The 24,627-nt window shown below is 48.5% G+C and overlaps 1 protein-coding gene across 1 annotated transcript in view; it reads left to right on the forward strand.

The window, feature by feature from the left end:
* Window positions 1-24,627, forward strand: part of LOC138267822 (tRNA selenocysteine 1-associated protein 1-like) — a 207,894-nt gene that overhangs the window by 109,905 nt on the left and 73,362 nt on the right. Inside the window, exon 6 of the mRNA XM_069217040.1 lies at window positions 3,701-3,820. Coding sequence (XP_069073141.1) covers window positions 3,701-3,820 — 120 coding nt within the window. The remainder of the gene's footprint in view (window positions 1-3,700; window positions 3,821-24,627) is intronic.

The raw sequence follows: 24,627 nt of genomic DNA on the forward strand, positions 1-24,627 counted from the left end.
TGCAAGTCTCACGCTTCTTGCGGGGAGCTTGCAGGGTTCTTTCAAAGCTGCTGGAAACAAAGTTGCAGCCTTTCTTGGAGCAGGTCCGCTGTCCTCGGGAGTTTCTTGTCTTTTCGAAGCAGGGGCAGTCCTCAGAGGATGTCGAGGTCGCTGGTCCCTTTGGAAGGCGTCGCTGGAGCAGGATCTTTGGAAGGCAGGAGACGGGCCGGTGAGTTTCTGGAGCCAAGGCAGTTGTCGTCTTCTGGTCTTCCTCTGCAGGGGTTTTCAGCTAGGCAGTCCTTCTTCTTGTAGTTGCAGGAATCTAATTTTCTAGGGTTCAGGGTAGCCCTTAAATACTAAATTTAAGGGCGTGTTTAGGTCTGGGGGGTTAGTAGCCAATGGCTACTAGCCCTGAGGGTGGGTACACCCTCTTTGTGCCTCCTCCCAAGGGGAGGGGGTCACAATCCTAACCCTATTGGGGGAATCCTCCATCTGCAAGATGGAGGATTTCTAAAAGTCAGAGTCACCTCAGCTCAGGACACCTTAGGGGCTGTCCTGACTGGCCAGTGACTCCTCCTTGTAGCTTTCTTTGTTCCCTCCAGCCTTGCCGCCAAAAGTGGGGGCCGTGGCCGGAGGGGGCGGGCAACTCCACTAAGCTGGAGTGCCCTGCTGGGCTGTGACAAAGGGGTGAGCCTTTGAGGCTCACCGCCAGGTGTCACAGCTCCTGCCTGGGGGAGGTGTTAGCATCTCCACCCAGTGCAGGCTTTGTTACTGGCCTCAGAGTGACAAAGGCACTCTCCCCATGGGGCCAGCAACATGTCTCTAGTGTGGCAGGCTGCTGGAACCAGTCAGCCTACACAGATAGTTGGTTAAGTTTCACCAAACTTCCAGGGGGCACCTCTAAGGTGCCCTCTGTGGTGTATTTTACAATAAAATGTACACTGGCATCAGTGTGCATTTATTGTGCTGAGAAGTTTGATACCAAACTTCCCAGTTTTCAGTGTAGCCATTATGGTGCTGTGGAGTTCGTGTTTGACAGACTCCCAGACCATATACTCTTATGGCTACCCTGCACTTACAATGTCTAAGGTTTTGTTTAGACACTGTAGGGGTACCATGCTCATGCACTGGTACCCTCACCTATGGTATAGTGCACCCTGCCTTAGGGCTGTAAGGCCTGCTAGAGGGGTGTCTTACCTATACTGCATAGGCAGTGAGAGGCTGGCATGGCACCCTGAGGGGAGTGCCATGTCGACTTACTCATTTTGTTCTCACTAGCACACACAGGCTTGTAAGCAGTGTGTCTGTGCTGAGTGAGGGGTCTCTAGGGTGGCATAAGACATGCTGCAGCCCTTAGAGACCTTCCTTGGCATCAGGGCCCTTGGTACTAGAAGTACCAGTTACAAGGGACTTATCTGAATGCCAGGGTGTGCCAATTGTGGATACAATGGTACATTTTAGGTGAAGGAACACTGGTGCTGGGGCCTGGTTAGCAGGGTCCCAGCACTCTTCTCAGTCAAGTCAGCATCAGTATCAGGCAAAAAGTGGGGGGTAACTGCAACAGGGAGCCATTTCTTTACACCTGTCAAGAATTCGTTTTACATTCTCCATCAACATCATGGCTGATTCTATGCTGTGTTTAGGATAGAACCTGTTCTGAGTCGGGTCAGGGAGCGAGTTCTACTCTAAGCGCCGGGAAAGATGCTGATTGATATGCTTCTCGAGGACTTTACCAATAAAAGGAAATGGGTCTATTATTACCTGTCAGTGTGGGATCAAGGCTTTCCTTTTTTAGCACCGGTTTCCCCACCGCATGTTTCCATTCTCAGGGGACTGAGCCTGTGGTGATAGAGAGGTATAGTAAATCCCGGATGATAGTGAACAATTTTGTCTTCATTCCTATAAAGTATGAGGAGGGGCTGGCTCCCGAGTGGAGCCAGATTTCACTTTACCTAAAAGGGCCACGAAAGTATCTTCAGTAATTGGGGAGAAACTATAGAGTTTCTCTATTTCTTCGTTCATGGGCACTATCTCTAGTATTGTGGGTGGCTTTTCTCTCCCCTTTAGGAGTTCACTGTATTTAGAGGCAACTTAGTTCTGAAAGTAGGCTGCAAGTTCTTTGCAGTGTCCCTCTGAGGGGTTAGGTAGAGATTTGAGGGTGTTAATACATTTTACAATCCGAAACAGTTCCCTCGGGCCATTACTGCTGCCTTGACTAATAAGGCTCTGTAATAAGCAGATTGGATCATTTTTATCTCTTGGTGGTAAAACCAGGTGGCTGCCCAGTAAGCCACCTTTGCCTCATTATCATATTTACGTTTCAATTTTCTCTCGAACTTCCTTCCTTTCCATTGCATCCTCCTTTTTTTTTTTTTTTTTTTTTTTTAAAGAAGAATAACTAAGTGTTCATTGAACAACGGGGCAGATTTCTCTTTGCTACCTTTCTTTAGAATAGAGATGGGGCTTGTGACATCAAGTGAGTGAATAATTCAGTTATATACTTTAGTATTAGCTGCCTGAGAGTCATTACCAAACACGGGTCTGGTGTTAGCGAGCACCGATAGCCAGGTCTATTTATTCAGTTTAGACCATCTACAGCCTAATCTTGGCTGATTCTAAGTCTGACCTCGAGGGGGGACTCGTGATGACCAGTGTACAGTACATGTTCTAAGATGGCTCCTGGGTCACTTGCAAAATCTAGTAATAGAACCAGACATCACAGGGGCATATCTGTTCATGCAGCCATACTGTCACAGGTATTATAATGCACCCTGCCTTTGGGCTCCTAAGACCGGCTGTAGGAGTGACTTGTGTATAATACATGCAGTGACGTTGGCATGGGACACAAAAAGTGTGCCATGTCAGTTTTTCACTGACGGCTTGCATTCTGACACGCAGTCTGCTATGGCAGGCCATGTGCAGTTTGTATGTGGGGCCTTTAGGGTAGCATAAGAAATGCAGCTCTGAGGGACCCCTTTTACTACCCATGCCCTAGGTACCAGAGGTGCCATTTAGTAGGGACTTACAGGAGTGCTAAAGTCATGTGCCAATTGTAAAACAATTTAGACACACTTTGTTTTAAAGGAAAGATCACTGGCACTGAGGTGTGATTAGCAGGCTTCAGTGCATTGTCAGAGTCGAAAACCAGCATCTAGTAGTTCTAGAGGGGGCAATTTGAATATGCCTTTTGGTCTCTCGGTAAAATACAAGTTGGAAATCTTGGTGGTGTAACTTCTGCAAAACTCAAGTTTATCTGATTCTAGCACATAGAACAGTGTTCTAGAAACCGATTTTTATTGTGATCATGTAACCATAATCTATAAATGAATGTGAATATTGGTATTGAGGTATTGCACACTCTTGTTCATTTAGGCTCCATTGGACCAAGTTCCATCATCCACGGATGCTTGGTTTCGATTAATGCATTTAGCCTAAATATTCTGTGGAGAATCTAAGTCCTATTTGTCTTTTATCTTAGCACCAAAGTAGCCTTTGAAAAAGAGAGTACTGTGCATAAGTATTAGTTTTGTATTTATGAAGAATCATATTGCTTACTATAGTGCCCTTGTACATGTGCCATTAACTACTGTATTAGTAATCTGCTAGGTTGGGCTCACCACCACATCGCAGGAAAGTTCAACAGAAAGGATGCTTGTCACAATTGATCTAATACTTTAATAATCATTCTCCTTTGTTTTTGTTTTTTTTTCTCCTTTTTTAGGGGTTATGGCTTTGTGAAATTTGGAGATTTTGAGGAACATAAGAGAGCCTTAAAAGAATGCCACTTGAAAACAGGTCTTGGAACAAAACCTTTGCGGCTCAGCCTAGCCATCCCTAGGAGGTAATGAGCAAAAATGTACTTATCTGTTTTCAGTAATTCAATAACAGATTCAATAACTGGGGCATTGATTTGTTTCTGATAGTTAAAATCAGGAGCCTTTCTTAGTCTTAAGCAGTTGGATTCTGGTGTTAAGGTTTTGGGAGTATTTATGAAGATGTTATCATTGAAACGGAAACCTGGGCATATATGGTGGTGAAAAGGAAATATGAGCAAGAAGTGTTGGTGAAAAGCATATGTTTGGGCAAGTAGTGAATGGCAAATGGCATTATAGAGTGATGAGCTTTGTTGAAAGGGAAATCTAGCTAGGCCTATTAGATGGTAATATCTGAGCCTGAATGGTTGTAAACAAAACATCTGAGAGCACGGTATGGTAAATATGTTATGTCACCTGGACCCTGCAATAGGAAGTCTGGACACCCAGTTTAGTGACTTGGAGTTTGTGATGTAAAGGAATGAAATCAAGGGGCATAGTACTGACAAGGGTTCCAGCTCACGGAATTGTGTAAAACAAAACCATGGGTGAAAGTGGTTGCCTATGAAATCTGGAGGGGCTGATTGGATGAAAAAGAAAGTAGCACGTGAAAGGTTGCTAAGAAGGAAATCTTGTGTTTTTATAGCAAATTGGGTATACCAAAAGTGATAGATGGAATGCTTGACGTAAACTCAAACACCTGTAAATATTCCGACCTTCCTCCCTGTCCATCATAAAGAAAAGTAGATCATAAGACAGAGTGCCAAAAATAAATCTGATCTTAAATAATCAATGGGTACCTGCAAACAAAACAACACAGCTTTTTCAACGGTTTTGTTTTGCATTTTCAAGAAAAGAACATGACACACAGTACATTTTCTGATGAAGCAGTGTGAAGAACATGAAATGGAAATGACGGCCCATGACCCCTGCCCAAAGCAAATAGTACAATTTAATTACAATTTCGCTTAGAGCGTTCATAGAAAATCACCATTCCCCCTCATATAGCCTCAAAAAGAAAACTTAGTCAACCAGTTGAAAGGTCAGTTCCCATGAGCCCCCTGCATTATCTGATAGGAACATAATGTGGACGTCAGTTGCCCTCAGCATCCTGGACATTGCCATGTGGAGCTCTCCGCCCGTTGAAGACACCGTATGTAATTAGCAAATGGTCGAAATGACGTCAAACTTGGGCACTCTATCTCGTATAATGGCATTTATTTTTTTCATGGCATAATGTGACCAGATCTTTCCCCACCACATGTTCAAGGAGGGTGGTGGGAGGGCAGAGACTGTTTCCACAGCTGGGCAACACACAGTAACGCTGTTAAAAGCAAATGGGAAAACAGGCAGCCCTGCAGGGTTGTTGAAGGGAAGAGTCTGTCCACCCCCTGGATCCCCTAGCAGGATCATGAGTAGATTGAGCGGTAGCAAGACACTCGTAATAACTTGTATTGTACTTTAGATCTCCATCCAAAACGTATGGATCAGTGGGCAGGACCACCAAGTGTGCCAAAATGTGCCTTGTTCGCCGACATTACTCAGAGCCTCCAAACATCTCTGCAAGTCTGACAGGCCTGAGGTACCAACAAGTTAGTATTTTGGTAGCGGTCTCTTTGTAACAAATGCAGATTGAGGACTTAGCAGCTCTCTGTCATGTGGCTCACCATATGTCCTCAGAAATCTCAACATCTAATTATTTTTCCTCTTGCAGAACATAAGCATGTTTTTTTTTTTTTTTTTAGGAATATCAAATGTAGAATATATTGGTACAACCAAGATATGCCTCTGCGGCGGGTGTTATTGAGATGGAGGGACTCAATAGGTGTGTCGTCTTGCTGGAGGGCCAGTTGTGCCAGGGCCCTACCTGCCTAGTGAAGAGTCTGACTGAACCGATTAGTGTCTTGTCTAGTCAATGTGAATCAAGTGGCTAAGTGTGTGCGTAAGTTGCCCTTGTCACAAAAGTCAGAGTAGTCGATAAGCCCTGTATCCAGTTAAAGGAGCCAGGATTGACCCTGCCTGTAGGGAAATAGGGATTATGTGTCAATGAGGTAAGCTGGAAGGGGTAGGTCAGAAATGCCCTGCACCCTCGCACCTCCCTCCAGTAAGCTAGCAGCGTGGATGTTAAAGGGAGTGGCTGGGGGGTCTGAGTCCACGCCGACATTGGGAGCAATAGAAGGCCAGTTAGAGGTGAGGTGGAGAAAGCCTGCTTTGCCTGGACCCAGAGTTTGCCGTCTGAGTCAAAATTCCAGTCAAGGGAGGGACGGAGTTGTGCAGCTAAAATATAGGTTGATGCATCTGGGGAAATCCAGGCAGCTGCCTGCTACAGATCTTCATAGGGACGCTTTTGTTACTTTTGGGGTCTTGCCACCCCACACAGAGTCAAGCATTTTAGCACAAATATGCAAGCAGGGTCACTTGAGTGGTGACCAGAGGGATGGTATGTAGGACATGTAGAAGGTGGGGCATGAAATTGATTTTCAGGCCGTTAAGACTGCCCTATCAAGAAATCTCTAGGTTTCCCGGTGGTAGAGGTCCTTAAAGAGGGAGTGGAGGAGTGGGGGCGTCCCTAGTGTAGATGTCTCATGTATGGGGTGGGAGTTGAATCCCACCTCATGCCCCAAAGTAACAACTGACGTTTCCCACTGGAAACCACTTCCTTGGGCAGGATCTCAGAGCCTTTCCTAGGGCTCCACCACTCCTGTGTCCTGTACTTTTGAGAAGTAGATCTTGAACCCCGACACTTGGTAGAAGGAGTCTAGCTCCCTCATCAGTGCAGGGGTAGTAGTTTCTGAGTCTGTGATGAAACAGAAGATGTCATCAGCAAAAAGAGCAAACTTATGCTCTCTGCCATTGACTGTCGCGCCATGTATTGCAGGATTGGATTCAATTATGGCCACTAGAGGCTCCATTATGAGGGCAAAAAATCAGGGATGACAAGGGGCATCCCTCTTGGGTGCCCCGGGTAAGCCTTATTGTTGGGGAAAAGGAAGCATTGATTTTGAGTTTGGCAGTAGGCTTCTGGAAATGGGCGTGAATAAAGTTTTTATTTTAGGCCCCAGTTGGCTCCTATCTAGAACCTTAGTGAGAGAACTCCATTCAAAGTGTTGAACGCCGTCTCAGTGCCGAGCAAGAAGAGAGCCGTTGGTTGCTTTCGCTGTGGAGCCACCTCCAATAGGGCCACCACTAATTGTGTATTATCGTTGGCCTGCCAATTGCGGATGTAGCAATATTGGGTTGGTGTGATAAGAGAATGCCAGGCATGATGCACGCAGGCCATGAGGATTGAAGTAAATAGTTTCACGTCACAATTTGACAACACTATGGGCCTATTGGAGGAGCATTGGGTGGTGGGTGTACCCAGCTTTAGATGGAGAGTAATATGGAATTCCAACATGGTATCTGTAGGAAGTTGGCTCTGTATGTGCTATTTCAAAGTAAGGAATAGCATGCACAGAGTCCAAGGGTTCCCCTTAGAGGTAAAATAGTGGTAAAAAGAGATAATACTAATGCTCTATTTTGTGGTAGTGTGGTCGAGCAGTAGGCTTATCCAAGGAGTAGTGTTAAGCATTTGTTGTACATACACATAGACAATAAATGAGGTACACACACTCAGAGACAAATCCAGCCAATAGGTTTTGTTATAGAAAAATATATTTTCTTAGTTTATTTTAAGAACCACAGGTTCAAATTTAACATGTAATATCTTGTTTGAAAGGTATTTCAGGTAAGTACATTAGGAACTTTGAATCATTTCAATTGCATGTATACTTTTCAAGTTATTCACAAATAGCTAGTTCAAAAGTGGACACAGTGCAATTTTCACAGTTCCTGGGGGAGGTAAGTTTTTGTTAGTTTTACCAGGTAAGTACGACACTTACAGGGTTCAGTTCTTGGTCCAAGGTAGCCCACCGTTGGGGGTTCAGAGCAACCCCAAAGTCACCACACCAGCAGCTCAGGGCCGGTCAGGTGCAGAGTTCAAAGTGGTGCCCAAAACGCATAGGCTTCAATGGAGAGAAGGGGGTGCCCCGGTTCCGGTCTGTTTGCAGGTAAGTACCCGCGTCTTCGGAGGGCAGACCAGGGGGGTTTTGTAGGGCACCGGGGGGGACACAAGCCCACACAGAAATTTCACCCTCAGCGGCGCGGGGGCGGCCGGGTGCAGTGTTAGAACAAGCGTCGGGTTCGCAATGGAAGTCAATGAGAGATCAAGGGATCTCTTCAGCGCTGCAGGCAGGCAAGGGGGGGCTTCCTCGGGGAAACCTCCACTTGGGCAAGGGAGAGGGACTCCTGGGGGTCACTTCTGCAGTGAAAGTCCGGTCCTGGGGGCTGCGGGTGCAGGGTCTTTTCCAGGCGTCGGGACTTAGGTTTCAGAGAGTCGCGGTCAGGGGAAGCCTCGGGATTCCCTCTGCAGGCGGCGCTGTGGGGGCTCAGGGGGGACAGGTTTTGGTACTCACAGTCGTAGAGTAGTCCGGGGGTCCTCCCTGAGGTGTTGGTTCTTGTAAGGAAATGCCTCCTTGGCATGGTTGCCCCCTGACTTTTTGCCTTTACTGATGCTATGTTTACAATTGAAAGTGTGCTGAGGCCTGCTAACCAGGCCCCAGCACCAGTGTTCTTTCCCTAACCTGTACTTTTGTATCCACAATTGGCAGACCCTGGCATCCAGATAAGTCCCTTGTAACTGGTACTACTAGTACCAAGGGCCCTGATGCCAAGGAAGGTCTCTAAGGGCTGCAGCATGTCTTATGCCACCCTGGAGACCTCTCACTCAGCACAGACACACTGCTGGCCAGCTTGTGTGTGCTAGTGAGGACAAAACGAGTAAGTCGACATGGCACTCCCCTCAGGGTGCCATGCCAGCCTCTCACTGCCTATGCAGTATAGGTAAGACACCCCTCTAGCAGGCCTTACAGCCCTAAGGCAGGGTGCACTATACCATAGGTGAGGGTACCAGTGCATGAGCATGGTACCCCTACAGTGTCTAAACAAAACCTTAGACATTGTAAGTGCAGGGTAGCCATAAGAGTATATGGTCTGGGAGTTTGTCAAACACGAACTCCACAGCACCATAATGGCTACACTGAAAACTGGGAAGTTTGGTATCAAACTTCTCAGCACAATAAATGCACACTGATGCCAGTGTACATTTTATTGCAAAATACACCCCAGAGGGCACCTTAGAGGTGCCCCCTGAAACTTAACCGACTATCTGTGTAGGCTGACTAGTTCCAGCAGCCTGCCACACTAGAGACATGTTGCTGGCCCCATGGGGAGAGTGCCTTTGTCACTCTGAGGCCAGTAACAAAGCCTGCACTGGGTGGAGATGCTAACACCTCCCCCAGGCAGGAGCTGTAACACCTGGCGGTGAGCCTCAAAGGCTCACCCCTTTGTCACAGCACCGCAGGACACTCCAGCTAGTGGAGTTGCCCGCCCCCTCCGGCCCGGCCCCCACTTTTGGCGGCAAGGCCGGAGAAAATAATGAGAATAACAAGGAGGAGTCACTGGCCAGTCAGGACAGCCCCTAAGGTGTCCTGAGCTGAGGTGACTCTAACTTTTAGAAATCCTCCATCTTGTAGATGGAGGATTCCCCCAATAGGGTTAGGATTGTGACCCCCTCCCCTTGGGAGGAGGCACAAAGAGGGTGTACTCACTCTCAGGGCTAGTAGCCATTGGCTACTAACCCCCCAGACCTAAACACGCCCTTAAATTTAGTATTTAAGGGCTACCCTGAACCCTAGAAAATTAGATTCCTGCAACAACAAGAAGAAGGACTGCCCAGCTGAAAACCCCTGCAGAGGAAGACCAGAAGACCACAACTGCCTTGGCTCCAGAAACTCACCGGCCTGTCTCCTGCCTTCCAAAGAACTCTGCTCCAGCGACGCCTTCCAAAGGGACCAGCGACCTCTGAATCCTCTGAGGACTGCCCTGCTTCGACGACGACAAGAAACTCCCGAGGACAGCGGACCTGCTCCATAAAGACTGCAACTTTGTTTCCAGAAGCAGCTTTAAAGAACCCTGCAACTCCCCGCAAGAAGCGTGAGACTTGCAACACTGCACCCGGCGACCCCGACTCGGCTGGTGGAGAACCAACACCTCAGGGAGGACCCCCGGACTACTCTCCGACTGTGAGTACCAAAACCTGTCCCCCCTGAGCCCCCACAGCGCCGCCTGCAGAGGGAATCCCGAGGCTTCCCCTGACCGCGACTCTCTGAAACCTAAGTCCCGACGCCTGGAAAAGACCCTGCACCCGCAGCCCCCAGGACCTGAAGGACCGGACTTTCACTGGAGAAGTGACCCCCAGGAGTCCCTCTCCCTTGCCCAAGTGGAGGTTTCCCCGAGGAAGCCCCCCCTTGCCTGCCTGCAGCGCTGAAGAGATCCGTTGATCTCTCATAGACTAACATTGCAAACCCGACGCTTGTTTCTACACTGCACCCGGCCGCCCCCGCGCTGCTGAGGGTGAAATTTCTGTGTGGGCTTGTGTCCCCCCCGGTGCCCTACAAAACCCCCCCCTGGTCTGCCCTCCGAAGACGCGGGTACTTACCTGCAAGCAGACCGGAACCGGGGCACCCCCTTCTCTCCATTCTAGCCTATGCGTTTTGGGCACCACTTTGAACTCTGCACCTGACCGGCCCTGAGCTGCTGGTGTGGTGACTTCGGGGTTGCTCTGAACCCCCAACGGTGGGCTACCTTGGACCAAGAACTGAACCCTGTAAGTGTCTTACTTACCTGGTAAAACTAACAAAAACTTACCTCCCCCAGGAACTGTGAAAATTGCACTGTGTCCACTTTTAAAGTAGCTATTTGTCAATAACTTGAAAAGTATACATGCAATTGAAATGATTCAAAGTTCCTAATGTACTTACCTGCAATACCTTTCAAACAAGATATTACATGTTAAATTTGAACCTGTGGTTCTTAAAATAAACTAAGAAAATATATTTTTCTATAACAAAACCTATTGGCTGGATTTGTCTCTGAGTGTGTGTACCTCATTTATTGTCTATGTGTATGTACAACAAATGCTTAACACTACTCCTTGGATAAGCCTACTGCTCGACCACACTACCACAAAATAGAGCATTAGTATTATCTATTTTTACCACTATTTTACCTCTAAGGGGAACCCTTGGACTCTGTGCATGCTATTCCTTACTTTGAAATAGCACATACAGAGCCAACTTCCTACATTGGTGGATCAGCGGTGGGGTACAAGACTTTGCATTTGCTGGACTACTCAGCCAATACCTGATCACACGACAAAGTCCAAAATTGTCATTAGAAATTGATTTTTGCAATTTGAAAAGTTTTCTAAATTCTTAAGACCTGCTAGGGCCTTGTGTTAGATCCTGTTAGCATTTCTTTTAGAGTTTAAAAGCCTGTAAAAGTTTGAATTAGATTCTAGAACCAGTTGTAGATTCTTAAAAAGTATTCCAACTTTTAGAAGCAAAATGTCTAGCACAGATGTGACTGTGGTGGAACTCGACACCACACCTTACCTCCATCTTAAGATGAGGGAGCTAAGGTCACTCTGTAAAATAAAGAAAATAACAATGGGCCCCAAACCTACCAAAATACAGCTCCAGGAGCTTTTGGCAGAGTTTGAAAAGGCCAACCCCTCTGAGGGTGGCAACTCAGAGGAAGAGGATAGTGACTTGGAGGAAAATTCCCCCCTACCAGTCCTATCTAGGGAGAACAGGGTCTCTCAAACCCTGACTCCAAAAATAATAGTCAGAGATGCTGGTTCCCTCACAGGAGAGACCAACATCTCTGAAATCACTGAGGATAACTCCAGTGAAGAGGACATCCAGTTAGCCAGGATGGCCAAAAGATTGGCTTTGGAAAGACAGATCCTAGCCATAGAGAGGGAAAGACAAGAGATGGGCCTAGGACCCATCAATGGTGGCAGCAACATAAATAGGGTCAGAGATTCTCCTGACATGTTGAAAATCCCTAAAGGGATTGTAACTAAATATGAAGATGGTGATGACATCACCAAATGGTTCACAGCTTTTGAGAGGGCTTGTGTAACCAGAAAAGTGAACAGATCTCACTGGGGTGCTCTCCTTTGGGAAATGTTCACAGGAAAGTGTAGGGATAGACTCCTCACACTCTCTGGAAAAGATGCAGAATCTTATGACCTCATGAAGGGTACCCTGATTGAGGGCTTTGGATTCTCCACTGAGGAGTATAGGATTAGATTCAGGGGGGCTCAAAAATCCTCGAGCCAGACCTGGGTTGACTTTGTAGACTACTCAGTAAAAACACTAGATGGTTGGATTCAAGGCAGTGGTGTAAGTAATTATGATGGGCTGTACAATTTATTTGTGAAAGAACACCTGTTAAGTAATTGTTTCAATGATAAACTGCATCAGCATCTGGTAGACCTAGGACCAATTTCTCCCCAAGAATTGGGAAAGAAGGCGGACCATTGGGTCAAGACTAGGGTGTCCAAAACTTCCACAGGGGGTGACCAAAAGAAAGGGGTCACAAAACCTCCCCAGGGGAAGGGTGGTGAGATAGCCAAAAATAAAAATAGTCAAGAGTCTTCTACAGGCCCCCAAAAACCTGCACAGGAGGGTGGGCCCAGAGCCTCTTCACAAAACAATCCTGGGTACAAGGGTAAAAACTTTGATCCCAAAAAGGCCTGGTGTCGAAACTGTAGTCAGTCTGGACACCAAACTGGAGACAAGGCCTGTCCCAAGAAAAGTTCCACTCCAAACTCCAATCCAGGTAACACTGGAATGGCTAGTCTCCAAGTGGGATCAACAGTGTGCCCAGAGCAAATCAGGGTCCACACTGAAGCTACTCTAGTCTCTGAGGGTGGGGTGGATTTAGCCACACTAGCTGCCTGGCCTCCTAACATGCAAAAATACAGGCAGCAGCTCTTTATTAATGGGACAAGTGTAGAGGGCCTGAGGGATACAGGTGCCAGTGTCACCATGGTGACAGAGAAACTGGTTTCCCCTGGCCAATACCTGACTGGAAAAACTTATACAGTCACCAATGCTGACAATCAAACTAAAGCACATCCCATGGCAATGGTAACTTTAGAATGGGGAGGGGTCAATGGCCTGCAACAGGTGGTGGTCTCCTCAAACATCCCAGTAGACTGTCTGCTTGGAAATGACCTGGAGTCCTCAGCATGGGCTGAGGTAGAACTAAAAACCCATGCAGCCATGCTGGGTATCCCTGAACTGGTGTGTGTAAAAACAAGAGCACAATGCAAGGCACAGGGTGAAAAAGTAGAGCTGGAGTCTGGAAAAATGGCCCAGCCTACCAAGAGAAAAGGAAAGTCAGTTGGGAAACCAACTGCAACACAGTCAGAAAAAGGGAACCTCTCTTCTCAGGAAGAAGTTCTGCCCTCTGAGGGAACTGAGCCTTTGGAGCTTGAACCTTATCAGGTTGAGCTCTTAGGCCCAGGGGGACCCTCAAGGGAGGAGCTGTGTAAGGGACAAGAAACCTGTCCCTCTCTTGAAGGCCTTAGGCAGCAAGCTGCTGAAGAGTCCAAGGGCAAGAAAAATGGAACACATAGGGTCTATTGGGAAGATGGACTCCTGTACACTGAGGCCAGAGACCCCAAACCTGGTGCCACTAGGAGAGTGGTAGTGCCTCAGTCGTTCAGAGAGTTTATTCTGACCTTAGCCCATGATATTCCCCTTGCTGGGCATTTGGGACAAACCAAGACGTGGGAGAGGTTAGTCAACCACTTCTACTGGCCCAATATGTCCCAGAAGGTTAAGGAGTTTTGCCTCTCCTGCCCCACCTGTCAATCCAGTGGTAAGACAGGTGGGCACCCAAAGGCCCCCCTCATTCCACTTCCAGTGGTGGGGGTCCCCTTTGAAAGAGTGGGTGTGGACATAGTTGGTCCACTGGAACCTCCCACAGCCTCAGGAAATATGTACATCCTAGTAGTAGTGGATCATGCTACTAGGTATCCTGAAGCTATTCCCCTTAGGTCGACTACTGCCCCTGCAGTAGCCAAGGCCCTCATTGGTATCTTTACCAGAGTGGGTTTCCCTAAGGAGGTGGTGTCTGACAGAGGTACCAACTTCATGTCAGCATACCTAAAACACATGTGGAATGAGTGTGGAGTGACTTACAAATTCACTACACCATACCATCCACAAACTAATGGCTTAGTTGAGAGATTCAACAAGACATTAAAAGGCATGATCATGGGGCTCCCAGAAAAACTCAAAACGAGATGGGATGTCCTCTTGCCATGTCTGCTTTTTGCTTACAGAGAGGTGCCACAGAAGGGAGTAGGATTCTCACCCTTTGAACTTCTGTTTGGCCACCCTGTAAGGGGACCACTTGCTCTTGTTAAAGAAGGCTGGGAGAGACCTCTTCATGAGCCTAAACAAGACATAGTGGACTATGTACTTGGCCTTCGCTCTAGGATGGCAGAGTACATGGAAAAGGCAACCAAAAACCTTGAGGCCAGCCAACAGCTCCAGAAGTTTTGGTATGACCAAAAGGCTGCACTGGTTGAGTTCCAACCAGGGCAGAAAGTCTGGGTTCTGGAGCCTGTGGCTCCCAGGGCACTCCAGGACAAATGGAGTGGCCCTTACCCAGTGCTAGAGAGGAAGAGTCAGGTCACCTACCTGGTGGACCTGGGCACAAGCAGGAGCCCCAAGAGGGTGATCCATGTGAACCGCCTTAAGCTCTTCCATGACAGGGCTGATGTGAATCTGTTGATGGTAACAGATGAGGATCAGGAGGCAGAGAGTGAACCTCTCCCTGATCTTCTGTCATCAGACCCAAAAGATGGCTCAGTAGATGGAGTGATCTACTCAGACACCCTCTCTGGCCAACAGCAAGCGGATTGTAGGAGAGTCCTACAACAGTTTCCTGAACTCTTCTCCTTAACCCCTGGTCAGACACACCTGTGTGCCCATGATGTGGACACAGGAGACAGCATGCCTGTCAAAAACAAAATCTTTAGACAGTCTGACCATGTTAAGGAAAGCATCAAGGTGGAAGTCCACAAGATGCTGGAATTGGGAGTAATTCAGCGCTCTGACAGCCCCTGGGCTAGCCCAGTGGTCTTAGTCCCCAAACCTCACACCAAAGATGGAAAGAAAGAGATGAGGTTTTGTGTGGATTACAGAGGGCTCAATTCTGTCACCAAGACAGATGCTCATCCAATTCCTAGAGCTGATGAGCTCATAGATAAATTAGGTGCTGCCAAATTCTTAAGTACCTTTGACTTGACAGCAGGGTACTGGCAAATAAAAATGGCACCTGGAGCAAACGAGAAAACAGCATTCTTCACACCTGATGGGCATTATCAGTTTACTGTTATGCCCTTTGGTTTAAAGAATGCCCCTGCCACCTTCCAAAGGTTGGTGAATCAAGTCCTTGCTGGTTTGGAGTCCTTTAGCACAGCTTATCTTGATGATATTGCTGTCTTTAGCTCCACCTGGCAGGATCACCTGGTCCACCTGAAGAAGGTTTTGAAGGCTCTGCAATCTGCAGGCCTCTCTATCAAGGCATCCAAATGCCAGATAGGGCAGGGAACTGTGGTTTACTTGGGCCACCTTGTAGGTGGAGGCCAAGTTCAGCCACTCCAACCCAAGATCCAGACTATTCTGGACTGGGTAGCTCCAAAAACCCAGACTCAAGTCAGGGCATTCCTTGGCTTGACTGGGTATTACAGGAGGTTTGTGAAGGGATATGGATCCATTGTGACAGCCCTCACTGAACTCACCTCCAAGAAAATGCCCAAGAAAGTGAACTGGACTGTGGAATGCCAACAGGCCTTTGACACCCTGAAACAAGCAATGTGCTCAGCACCAGTTCTAAAAGCTCCAGATTATTCTAAGCAGTTCATTGTGCAGACAGATGCCTCTGAACATGGGATAGGGGCAGTTTTGCCCAAACAAATGATGATGGCCTTGACCAGCCTGTTGCTTTCATTAGCAGGAGGTTACTCCCCAGGGAGCAGTGTTGGAGTGCCATTGAGAGGGAGGCCTTTGCTGTGGTTTGGTCCCTGAAGAAGCTGAGACCATACCTCTTTGGGACTCACTTCCTAGTTCAAACTGACCACAGACCTCTCAAATGGCTGATGCAAATGAAAGGTGAAAATCCTAACTGTTGAGGTGGTCCATCTCCCTACAGGGAATGGACTTTATAGTGGAACACAGACCTGGGACTGCCCATGCCAATGCAGATGGCCTTTCCAGGTTCTTCCACTTAGAAAATGAAGACTCTCTTGGAAAAGGTTAGTCTCATCCTCTTTCGTTTGGGGGGGGGTTGTGTAAGGAAATGCCTCCTTGGCATGGTTGCCCCCTGACTTTTTGCCTTTGCTGATGCTATGTTTACAATTGAAAGTGTGCTGAGGCCTGCTAACCAGGCCCCAGCACCAGTGTTCTTTCCCTAACCTGTACTTTTGTATCCACAATTGGCAGACCCTGGCATCCAGATAAGTCCCTTGTAACTGGTACTACTAGTACCAAGGGCCCTGAAGCCAAGGAAGGTCTCTAAGGGCTGCAGCATGTCTTATGCCACCCTGGAGACCTCTCACTCAGCACAGACACACTGCTGGCCAGCTTGTGTGTGCTAGTGAGGACAAAACGAGTAAGTCGACATGGCACTCCCCTCAGGGTGCCATGCCAGCCTCTCACTGCCTATGCAGTATAGGTAAGACACCCCTCTAGCAGGCCTTACAGCCCTAAGGCAGGGTGCACTATACCATAGGTGAGGGTACCAGTGCATGAGCATGGTACCCCTACAGTGTCTAAACAAAACCTTAGACATTGTAAGTGCAGGGTAGCCATAAGAGTATATGGTCTGGGAGTTTGTCAAACACGAACTCCACAGCACCATAATGGCTACACTGAAAACTGGGAAGTTTGGTATCAAACTTCTCAGCACAATAAATGCACACTGATGCCAGTGTACATTTTATTGCAAAATACACCCCAGAGGGCACCTTAGAGGTGCCCCCTGAAACTTAACCGACTATCTGTGTAGGCTGACTAGTTCCAGCAGCCTGCCACACTAGAGACATGTTGCTGGCCCCATGGGGAGAGTGCCTTTGTCACTCTGAGGCCAGTAACAAAGCCTGCACTGGGTGGAGATGCTAACACCTCCCCCAGGCAGGAGCTGTAACACCTGGCGGTGAGCCTCAAAGGCTCACCCCTTTGTCACAGCACCGCAGGACACTCCAGCTAGTGGAGTTGCCCGCCCCCTCCGGCCCAGCCCCCACTTTTGGCGGCAAGGCCGGAGAAAATAATGAGAATAACAAGGAGGAGTCACTGGCCAGTCAGGACAGCCCCTAAGGTGTCCTGAGCTGAAGTGACTCTAACTTTTAGAAATCCTCCATCTTGCAGATGGAGGATTCCCCCAATAGGGTTAGGATTGTGACCCCCTCCCCTTGGGAGGAGGCACAAAGAGGGTGTACTCACTCTCAGGGCTAGTAGCCATTGGCTACTAACCCCCCAGACCTAAACACGCCCTTAAATTTAGTATTTAAGGGCTACCCTGAACCCTAGAAAATTAGATTCCTGCAACAACAAGAAGAAGGACTGCCCAGCTGAAAACCCCTGCAGAGGAAGACCAGAAGACCACAACTGCCTTGGCTCCAGAAACTCACTGGCCTGTCTCCTGCCTTCCAAAGAACTCTGCTCCAGCGACGCCTTCCAAAGGGACCAGCGACCTCTGAATCCTCTGAGGACTGCCCTGCTTCGACGACGACAAGAAACTCCCGAGGACAGCGGACCTGCTCCATAAAGACTGCAACTTTGTTTCCAGAAGCAGCTTTAAAGAACCCTGCAACTCCCCGCAAGAAGCGTGAGACTTGCAACACTGCACCCGGCGACCCTGACTCGGCTGGTGGAGAACCAACACCTCAGGGAGGACCCCCGGACTACTCTCCGACTGTGAGTACCAAAACCTGTCCCCCCTGAGCCCCCACAGCGCCGCCTGCAGAGGGAATCCCGAGGCTTCCCCTGACCGCGACTCTCTGAAACCTAAGTCCCGACGCCTGGAAAAGACCCTGCACCCGCAGCCCCCAGGACCTGAAGGACCGGACTTTCACTGGAGAAGTGACCCCCAGGAGTCCCTCTCCCTTGCCCAAGTGGAGGTTTCCCCGAGGAAGCCCCCCCTTGCCTGCCTGCAGCGCTGAAGAGATCCGTTGATCTCTCATAGACTAACATTGCAAACCCGACGCTTGTTTCTACACTGCACCCGGCCGCCCCCCGCGCTGCTGAGGGTGAAATTTCTGTGTGGGCTTGTGTCCCCCCCGGTGCCCTACAAAACCCCCCCTGGTCTGCCCTCCGAAGACGCGGGTACTTACCTGCAAGCAGACCGGAACCGGGGCACCCCCTTCTCTCCATTCTAGCCTATGCGTTTTGGGCACCACTTTGAACTCTGCACCTGACCGGCCCTGAGCTGCTGGTGTGGTGACTTCGGGGTTGCTCTGAACCCCCAACGGTGGGCTACCTTGGACCAAGAACTGAACCCTGTAAGTGTCTTACTTACCTGGTAAAACTAACAACAACTTACCTCCCCCAGGAACTGTGAAAATTGCACTGTGTCCACTTTTAAAGTAGCTATTTGTCAATAACTTGAAAAGTATACATGCAATTGAAATGATTCAAAGTTCCTAATGTACTTACCTGCAATACCTTTCAAACAAGATATTACATGTTAAATTTGAACCTGTGGTTCTTAAAATAAACTAAGAAAATATATTTTTCTATAACAAAACCTATTGGCTGGATTTGTCTCTGAGTGTGTGTACCTCATTTATTGTCTATGTGTATGTACAACAAATGCTTAACACTACTCCTTGGATAAGCCTACTGCTCGACCACACTACCACAAAATAGAGCATTAGTATTATCTATTTTTACCACTATTTTACCTCTAAGGGGAACCCTTGGACTCTGTGCATGCTATTCCTTACTTTGAAATAGCACATACAGAGCCAACTTCCTACAGTTCTCCACCAGCCGAGTCGGGGTCGCCGGGTGCAGTGTTGCAAGTCTCACGCTTCTTGCGGGGAGATTGCAGGGGTCTTTAAAGCTGCTCCTTTGGATAAAGTTGCAGTCTTTTTGGAGCAGGTCCGCTGTCCTCGGGAGTTTCTTGTCGTCGTAGTCGAAGCAGGGCAGTCCTCAGAGGATTCAGAGGTCGCTGGTCCCTTTGGAAGGCGTCGCTGGAGCAGAGTTCTTTGGAAGGCAGGAGACAGGCCGGTGAGTTTCTGGAGCCAAGGCAGTTGTTGTCTTCTGGTCTTCCTCTGCAGGGGTTTTCAGCTAGGCAGTCCTTCTTGTTGTTGCAGGAATCTAATTTTCTAGGGTTCAGGGTAGCCCTTAAATACTAAATTTAAGGGCGTGTTTAGGTCTGGGGGGTTAGTAGCCAATGGCTACTAGCCCTGAGGGTGGGTACACCCTCTTTGTGCCTCCTCCCAAGGGGAGGGGGTCACAATGCTAACCCTATTGGGGGAATCCTCCATCTGCAAGATGGAGGATTTCTAAAAGTTAGAGTCACTTCAGCTCAGGACACCTTAGGGGCTGTCCTGACTGGCCAGTGACTCCTCCTTGTTGTTCTCATTATTTTCTCCGGCCTTGCCGCCAAAAGTGGGGGCCGGGGCCGGAGGGGGCGGGCAACTCCACTAGCTGGAGTGTCCTGCGGTGCTGTGACAAAGGGGTGAGCCTTTGAGGCTCACCGCCAGGTGTTACAGCTCCTGCCTGGGGGAGGTGTTAGCATCTCCACCCAGTGCAGGCTTTGTTACTGGCCTCAGAGTGACAAAGGCACTCTCCCCATGGGGCCAGCAACATGTCTCTAGTGTGGCAGGCTGCTGGAACTAGTCAGCCTACACAGACAGTCGGTTAAGTTTCAGGGGGCACCTCTAAGGTGCCCTCTGGGGTGTATTTTGCAATAAAATGTACACTGGCATCAGTGTGCATTTATTGTGCTGAGAAGTTTGATACCAAACTTCCCAGTTTTCAGTGTAGCCATTATGGTGCTGTGGAGTTCGTGTTTGACAAACTCCCAGACCATATACTCTTATGGCTACCCTGCACTTACAATGTCTAAGGTTTTGTTTAGACACTGTAGGGGTACCATGCTCATGCACTGGTACCCTCACCTATGGTATAGTGCACCCTGCCTTAGGGCTGTAAGGCCTGCTAGAGGGGTGACTGACCTATACTTGCATAGGCAGTGAGAGGCTGGCATGGCACCCTGAGGGGAGTGCCATGTCGACTTACTCGTTTTGTCCCCCCTAGCACACACAAGCTGGCAAGCAGTGTGTCTGTGCTGAGTGAGAGGTCTCCAGGGTGGCATAAGACATGCTGCAGCCCTTAGAGACCTTCCTTGGCATCAGGGCCCTTGGTACTAGAAGTACCAGTTACAAGGGACTTATCTGGATGCCAGGGTCTGCCAATTGTGGATACAAAAGTACAGGTTAGGGAAAGAACACTGGTGCTGGGGCCTGGTTAGCAGGCCTCAGCACACTTTCAATTGTAAACATAGCATCAGCAAAGGCAAAAAGTCAGGGGGCAACCATGCCAAGGAGCCATTTCCTTACACAACCCCTCCCCCAAACGAAAGAGGATGAGACTAACCTTTCCCAAGAGAGTCTTCATTTTCTAAGTGGAAGAACCTGGAAAGGCCATCTGCATTGGCATGGGCAGTCCCAGGTCTGTGTTCCACTATAAAGTCCATTCCCTGTAGGGAGATGGACCACCTCAACAGTTTAGGATTTTCACCTTTCATTTGCATCAGCCATTTGAGAGGTCTGTGGTCAGTTTGAACTAGGAAGTGAGTCCCAAAGAGGTATGGTCTCAGCTTCTTCAGGGACCAAACCACAGCAAAGGCCTCCCTCTCAATGGCACTCCAACGCTGCTCCCTGGGGAGTAACCTCCTGCTAATGAAAGCAACAGGCTGGTCAAGGCCATCATCATTTGTTTGGGACAAAACTGCCCCTATCCCATGTTCAGAGGCATCTGTCTGCACAATGAACTGCTTAGAATAATCTGGAGCTTTTAGAACTGGTGCTGAGCACATTGCTTGTTTCAGGGTGTCAAAGGCCTGTTGGCATTCTACAGTCCAGTTCACTTTCTTGGGCATTTTCTTGGAGGTGAGTTCAGTGAGGGCTGTCACAATGGATCCATATCCCTTCACAAACCTCCTGTAGTACCCAGTCAAGCCAAGGAATGCCCTGACTTGAGTCTGGGTTTTTGGAGCTGCCCAGTCCAGAATAGTCTGGATCTTGGGTTGGAGTGGCTGAACTTGGCCTCCACCTACAAGGTGGCCCAAGTAAACCACAGTTCCCTGCCCTATCTGGCATTTGGATGCCTTGATAGAGAGGCCTGCAGATTGCAGAGCCTTCAAAACCTTCTTCAGGTGGACCAGGTGATCCTGCCAGGTGGAGCTAAAGACAGCAATATCATCAAGATAAGCTGTGCTAAAGGACTCCAAACCGGCAAGGACTTGATTCACCAACCTTTGGAAGGTGGCAGGGGCATTCTTTAAACCAAAGGGCATAACAGTAAACTGATAATGCCCATCAGGTGTGGAGAATGCTGTTTTCTCTTTTGCTCCAGGTGCCATTTTTATTTGCCAGTACCCTGCTGTCAAGTCAAAGGTACTTAAGAATTTGGCAGCACCTAATTTGTCTATGAGCTCATCAGCTCTAGGAATTGGATGGGCGTCTGTCTTGGTGACAGAGTTGAGCCCTCTGTAGTCCACACAAAACCTCATCTCTTTCTTTCCATCTTTGGTGTGAGGTTTGGGGACTAAGACCACTGGGCTAGCCCAGGGGCTGTCAGAGCGCTCAATTACTCCCAATTCCAGCATCTTGTGGACTTCCACCTTGATGCTTTCCTTAACATGGTCAGACTGTCTAAAAATTTTGTTTTTGACAGGCATGCTGTCTCCTGTGTCCACATCATGGGTACACAGGTGTGTCTGACCAGGGGTTAGGGAGAAGAGTTCAGGAAACTGTTGTAGGACTCTCCTACAATCAGCTTGCTGTTGGCCAGAGAGGGTGTCTGAGTAGATCACTCCATCTACTGAGCCATCTTTTGGGTCTGATGACAGAAGATCAGGGAGAGGTTCACTCTCTGCCTCCTGATCCTCATCTGTTACCATCAACAGATTTACATCAGCCCTGTCATGGAAGAGCTTAAGGCGGTTCACATGGATCACCCTCTTGGGGCTCCTGCTTGTGCCCAGGTCCACCAGGTAGGTGACCTGACTCTTCCTTTCTAGCACTGGGTAAGGGCCACTCCATTTGTCCTGAAGTGCCCTGGGAGCCACAGGCTCCAGAACCCAGACTTTCTGCCCTGGTTGGAACTCCACCATTGCAGCCTTTTGGTCATACCAAAACTTCTGGAGCTGTTGGCTGGCCTCAAGGTTTTTGCTTGCCTTTTCCATGTACTCTGCCATTCTAGAGCGAAGGCCAAGTACATCGTCCACTATGTCCTGTTTAGGCTCATGAAGAGGTCTCTCCCAGCCTTCTTTAACAAGAGCAAGTGGTCCCCTTACAGGGTGGCCAAACAGAAGTTCAAAGGGTGAGAATCCTACTCCCTTCTGTGGCACCTCTCTGTAAGCGAAAAGCAGACATGGCAAGAGGACATCCCATCTCCTTTTGAGCTTTTCTGGGAGCCCCATGATCATGCCTTTTAATGTCTTGTTGAATCTCTCAACTAAGCCATTAGTTTGTGGATGGTATGGTGTAGTGAATTTGTAAGTCACCCCACACTCATTCCACATGTGTTTTAGGTATGCTGACATGAAGTTGGTACCTCTGTCAGACACCACCTCCTTAGGGAAACCCACTCTGGTAAAGATACCAATGAGGGCCTTGGCTACTGCAGGGGCAGTAGTTGACCTAAGGGGAATAGCTTCAGGATACCTAGTAGCATGATCCACTACTACTAGGATATACATATTTCCTGAGGCTGTGGGAGGTTCTAGTGGACCAACTATGTCCACACCCACTCTTTCAAAGGGGACCCCCACCACTGGAAGTGGGATGAAGGGGGCCTTTGGATGCCCACCTGTCTTACCACTGGCTTGACAGGTGGGGCAGGAGAGGCAAAACTCCTTAACCTTGTGGGACATATTAGGCCAGTAGAAGTGGTTGACTAACCTCTCCCACGTCTTGGTTTGTCCCAAATGCCCAGCAAGGGGAATATCATGGGCTAAGGTCAGAATAAACTCTCTGAACGACTGAGGCACTACCACTCTCCTAGTGGCACCAGGTTTGGGGTCTCTGGCCTCAGTGTACAGGAGTCCATCTTCCCAATAGACCCTATGTGTTCCATTTTTCTTGCCCTTGGACTCTTCAGCAGCTTGCTGCCTAAGGCCTTCAAGAGAGGGACAGGTTTCTTGTCCCTTACACAGCTCCTCCCTTGAGGGTCCCCCTGGGCCTAAGAGCTCAACCTGATAAGGTTCAAGCTCCAAAGGCTCAGTTCCCTCAGAGGGCAGAACTTCTTCCTGAGAAGAGAGGTTCTCTTTTTCTGACTGTGTTGCAGTTGGTTTCCCAACTGACTTTCCTTTTCTCTTGGTAGGCTGGGCCTTTCTTCCAGACTCCAGCTCTACTTTTTCACCCTGTGCCTTGCACTGTGCTCTTGTTTTTACACACACCAGTTCAGGGATACCCAGCATGGCTGCATGGGTTTTTAGTTCTACCTCAGCCCATGCTGAGGACTCCAGGTCATTTCCAAGCAGACAGTCTACTGGGATGTTTGAGGAGACCACCACCTGTTTCAGGCCATTGACCCCTCCCCATTCTAAAGTTACCATTGCCATGGGATGTGCTTTAGTCTGATTGTCAGCGTTGGTGACTGTATAGGTTTTTCCAGTCAGGTATTGGCCAGTGGAAACCAGTTTCTCTGTCACCATGGTGACACTGGCACCTGTATCCCTCAGGCCCTCTACACTTGTCCCATTAATAAAGAGCTGCTGCCTGTATTTTTGCATGTTAGGCGGCCAGGCAGCTAGTGTGGCTAAATCCACCCCACCCTCAGAGACTAGAGTAGCTTCAGTGTGGACCCTGATTTGCTCTGGGCACACTGTTGATCCCACTTGGAGACTAGCCATTCCAGTGTTACCTGGATTGGAGTTTGGAGTGGAACCTTTCTTGGGACAGGCCTTGTCTCCAGTTTGGTGTCCAGGCTGATTACAGCTACGACACCAGGCCTTTTTGGGATCAAAGTTTTTACCCTTGTACCCAGGATTGTTTTGTGAAGAGGCTCTGGGCCCACCCTCCTGTGCAGGTTTTTGGGGGCCTGTAGAAGACTCTTTACTATTTTTATTTTTGGCTGTCTCACCACCTTTCCCCTGGGGAGGTTTTGTGACCCCTTTCTTTTGGTCACCCCCTGTGGAAGTTTTGGACACCCTTGTCTTGACCCAATGGTCCGCCTTCTTTCCCAATTCTTGGGGAGAAATTGGTCCTAGGTCTACCAGATGCTGATGCAGTTTATCATTGAAACAATTACTTAACAGGTGTTCTTTCACAAATAAATTGTACAGCCCATCATAATTACTTACACCACTGCCTTGAATCCAACCATCTAGTGTTTTTACTGAGTAGTCTACAAAGTCAACCCAGGTCTGGCTCGAGGATTTTTGAGCCCCCCTGAATCTAATCCTATACTCCTCAGTGGAGAATCCAAAGCCCTCAATCAGGGTACCCTTCATGAGGTCATAAGATTCTGCATCTTTTCCAGAGAGTGTGAGGAGTCTATCCCTACACTTTCTTGTGAACATTTCCCAAAGGAGAGCACCCCAGTGAGATCTGTTCACTTTTCTGGTTACACAAGCCCTCTCAAAAGCTGTGAACCATTTGGTGATGTCATCACCATCTTCATATTTAGTTACAATC

The sequence above is a fragment of the Pleurodeles waltl genome, chromosome 2_1 (assembly GCF_031143425.1).
Source record: "Pleurodeles waltl isolate 20211129_DDA chromosome 2_1, aPleWal1.hap1.20221129, whole genome shotgun sequence".
In the NCBI taxonomy this organism is placed as follows: Eukaryota; Metazoa; Chordata; class Amphibia; order Caudata; family Salamandridae; genus Pleurodeles; species Pleurodeles waltl.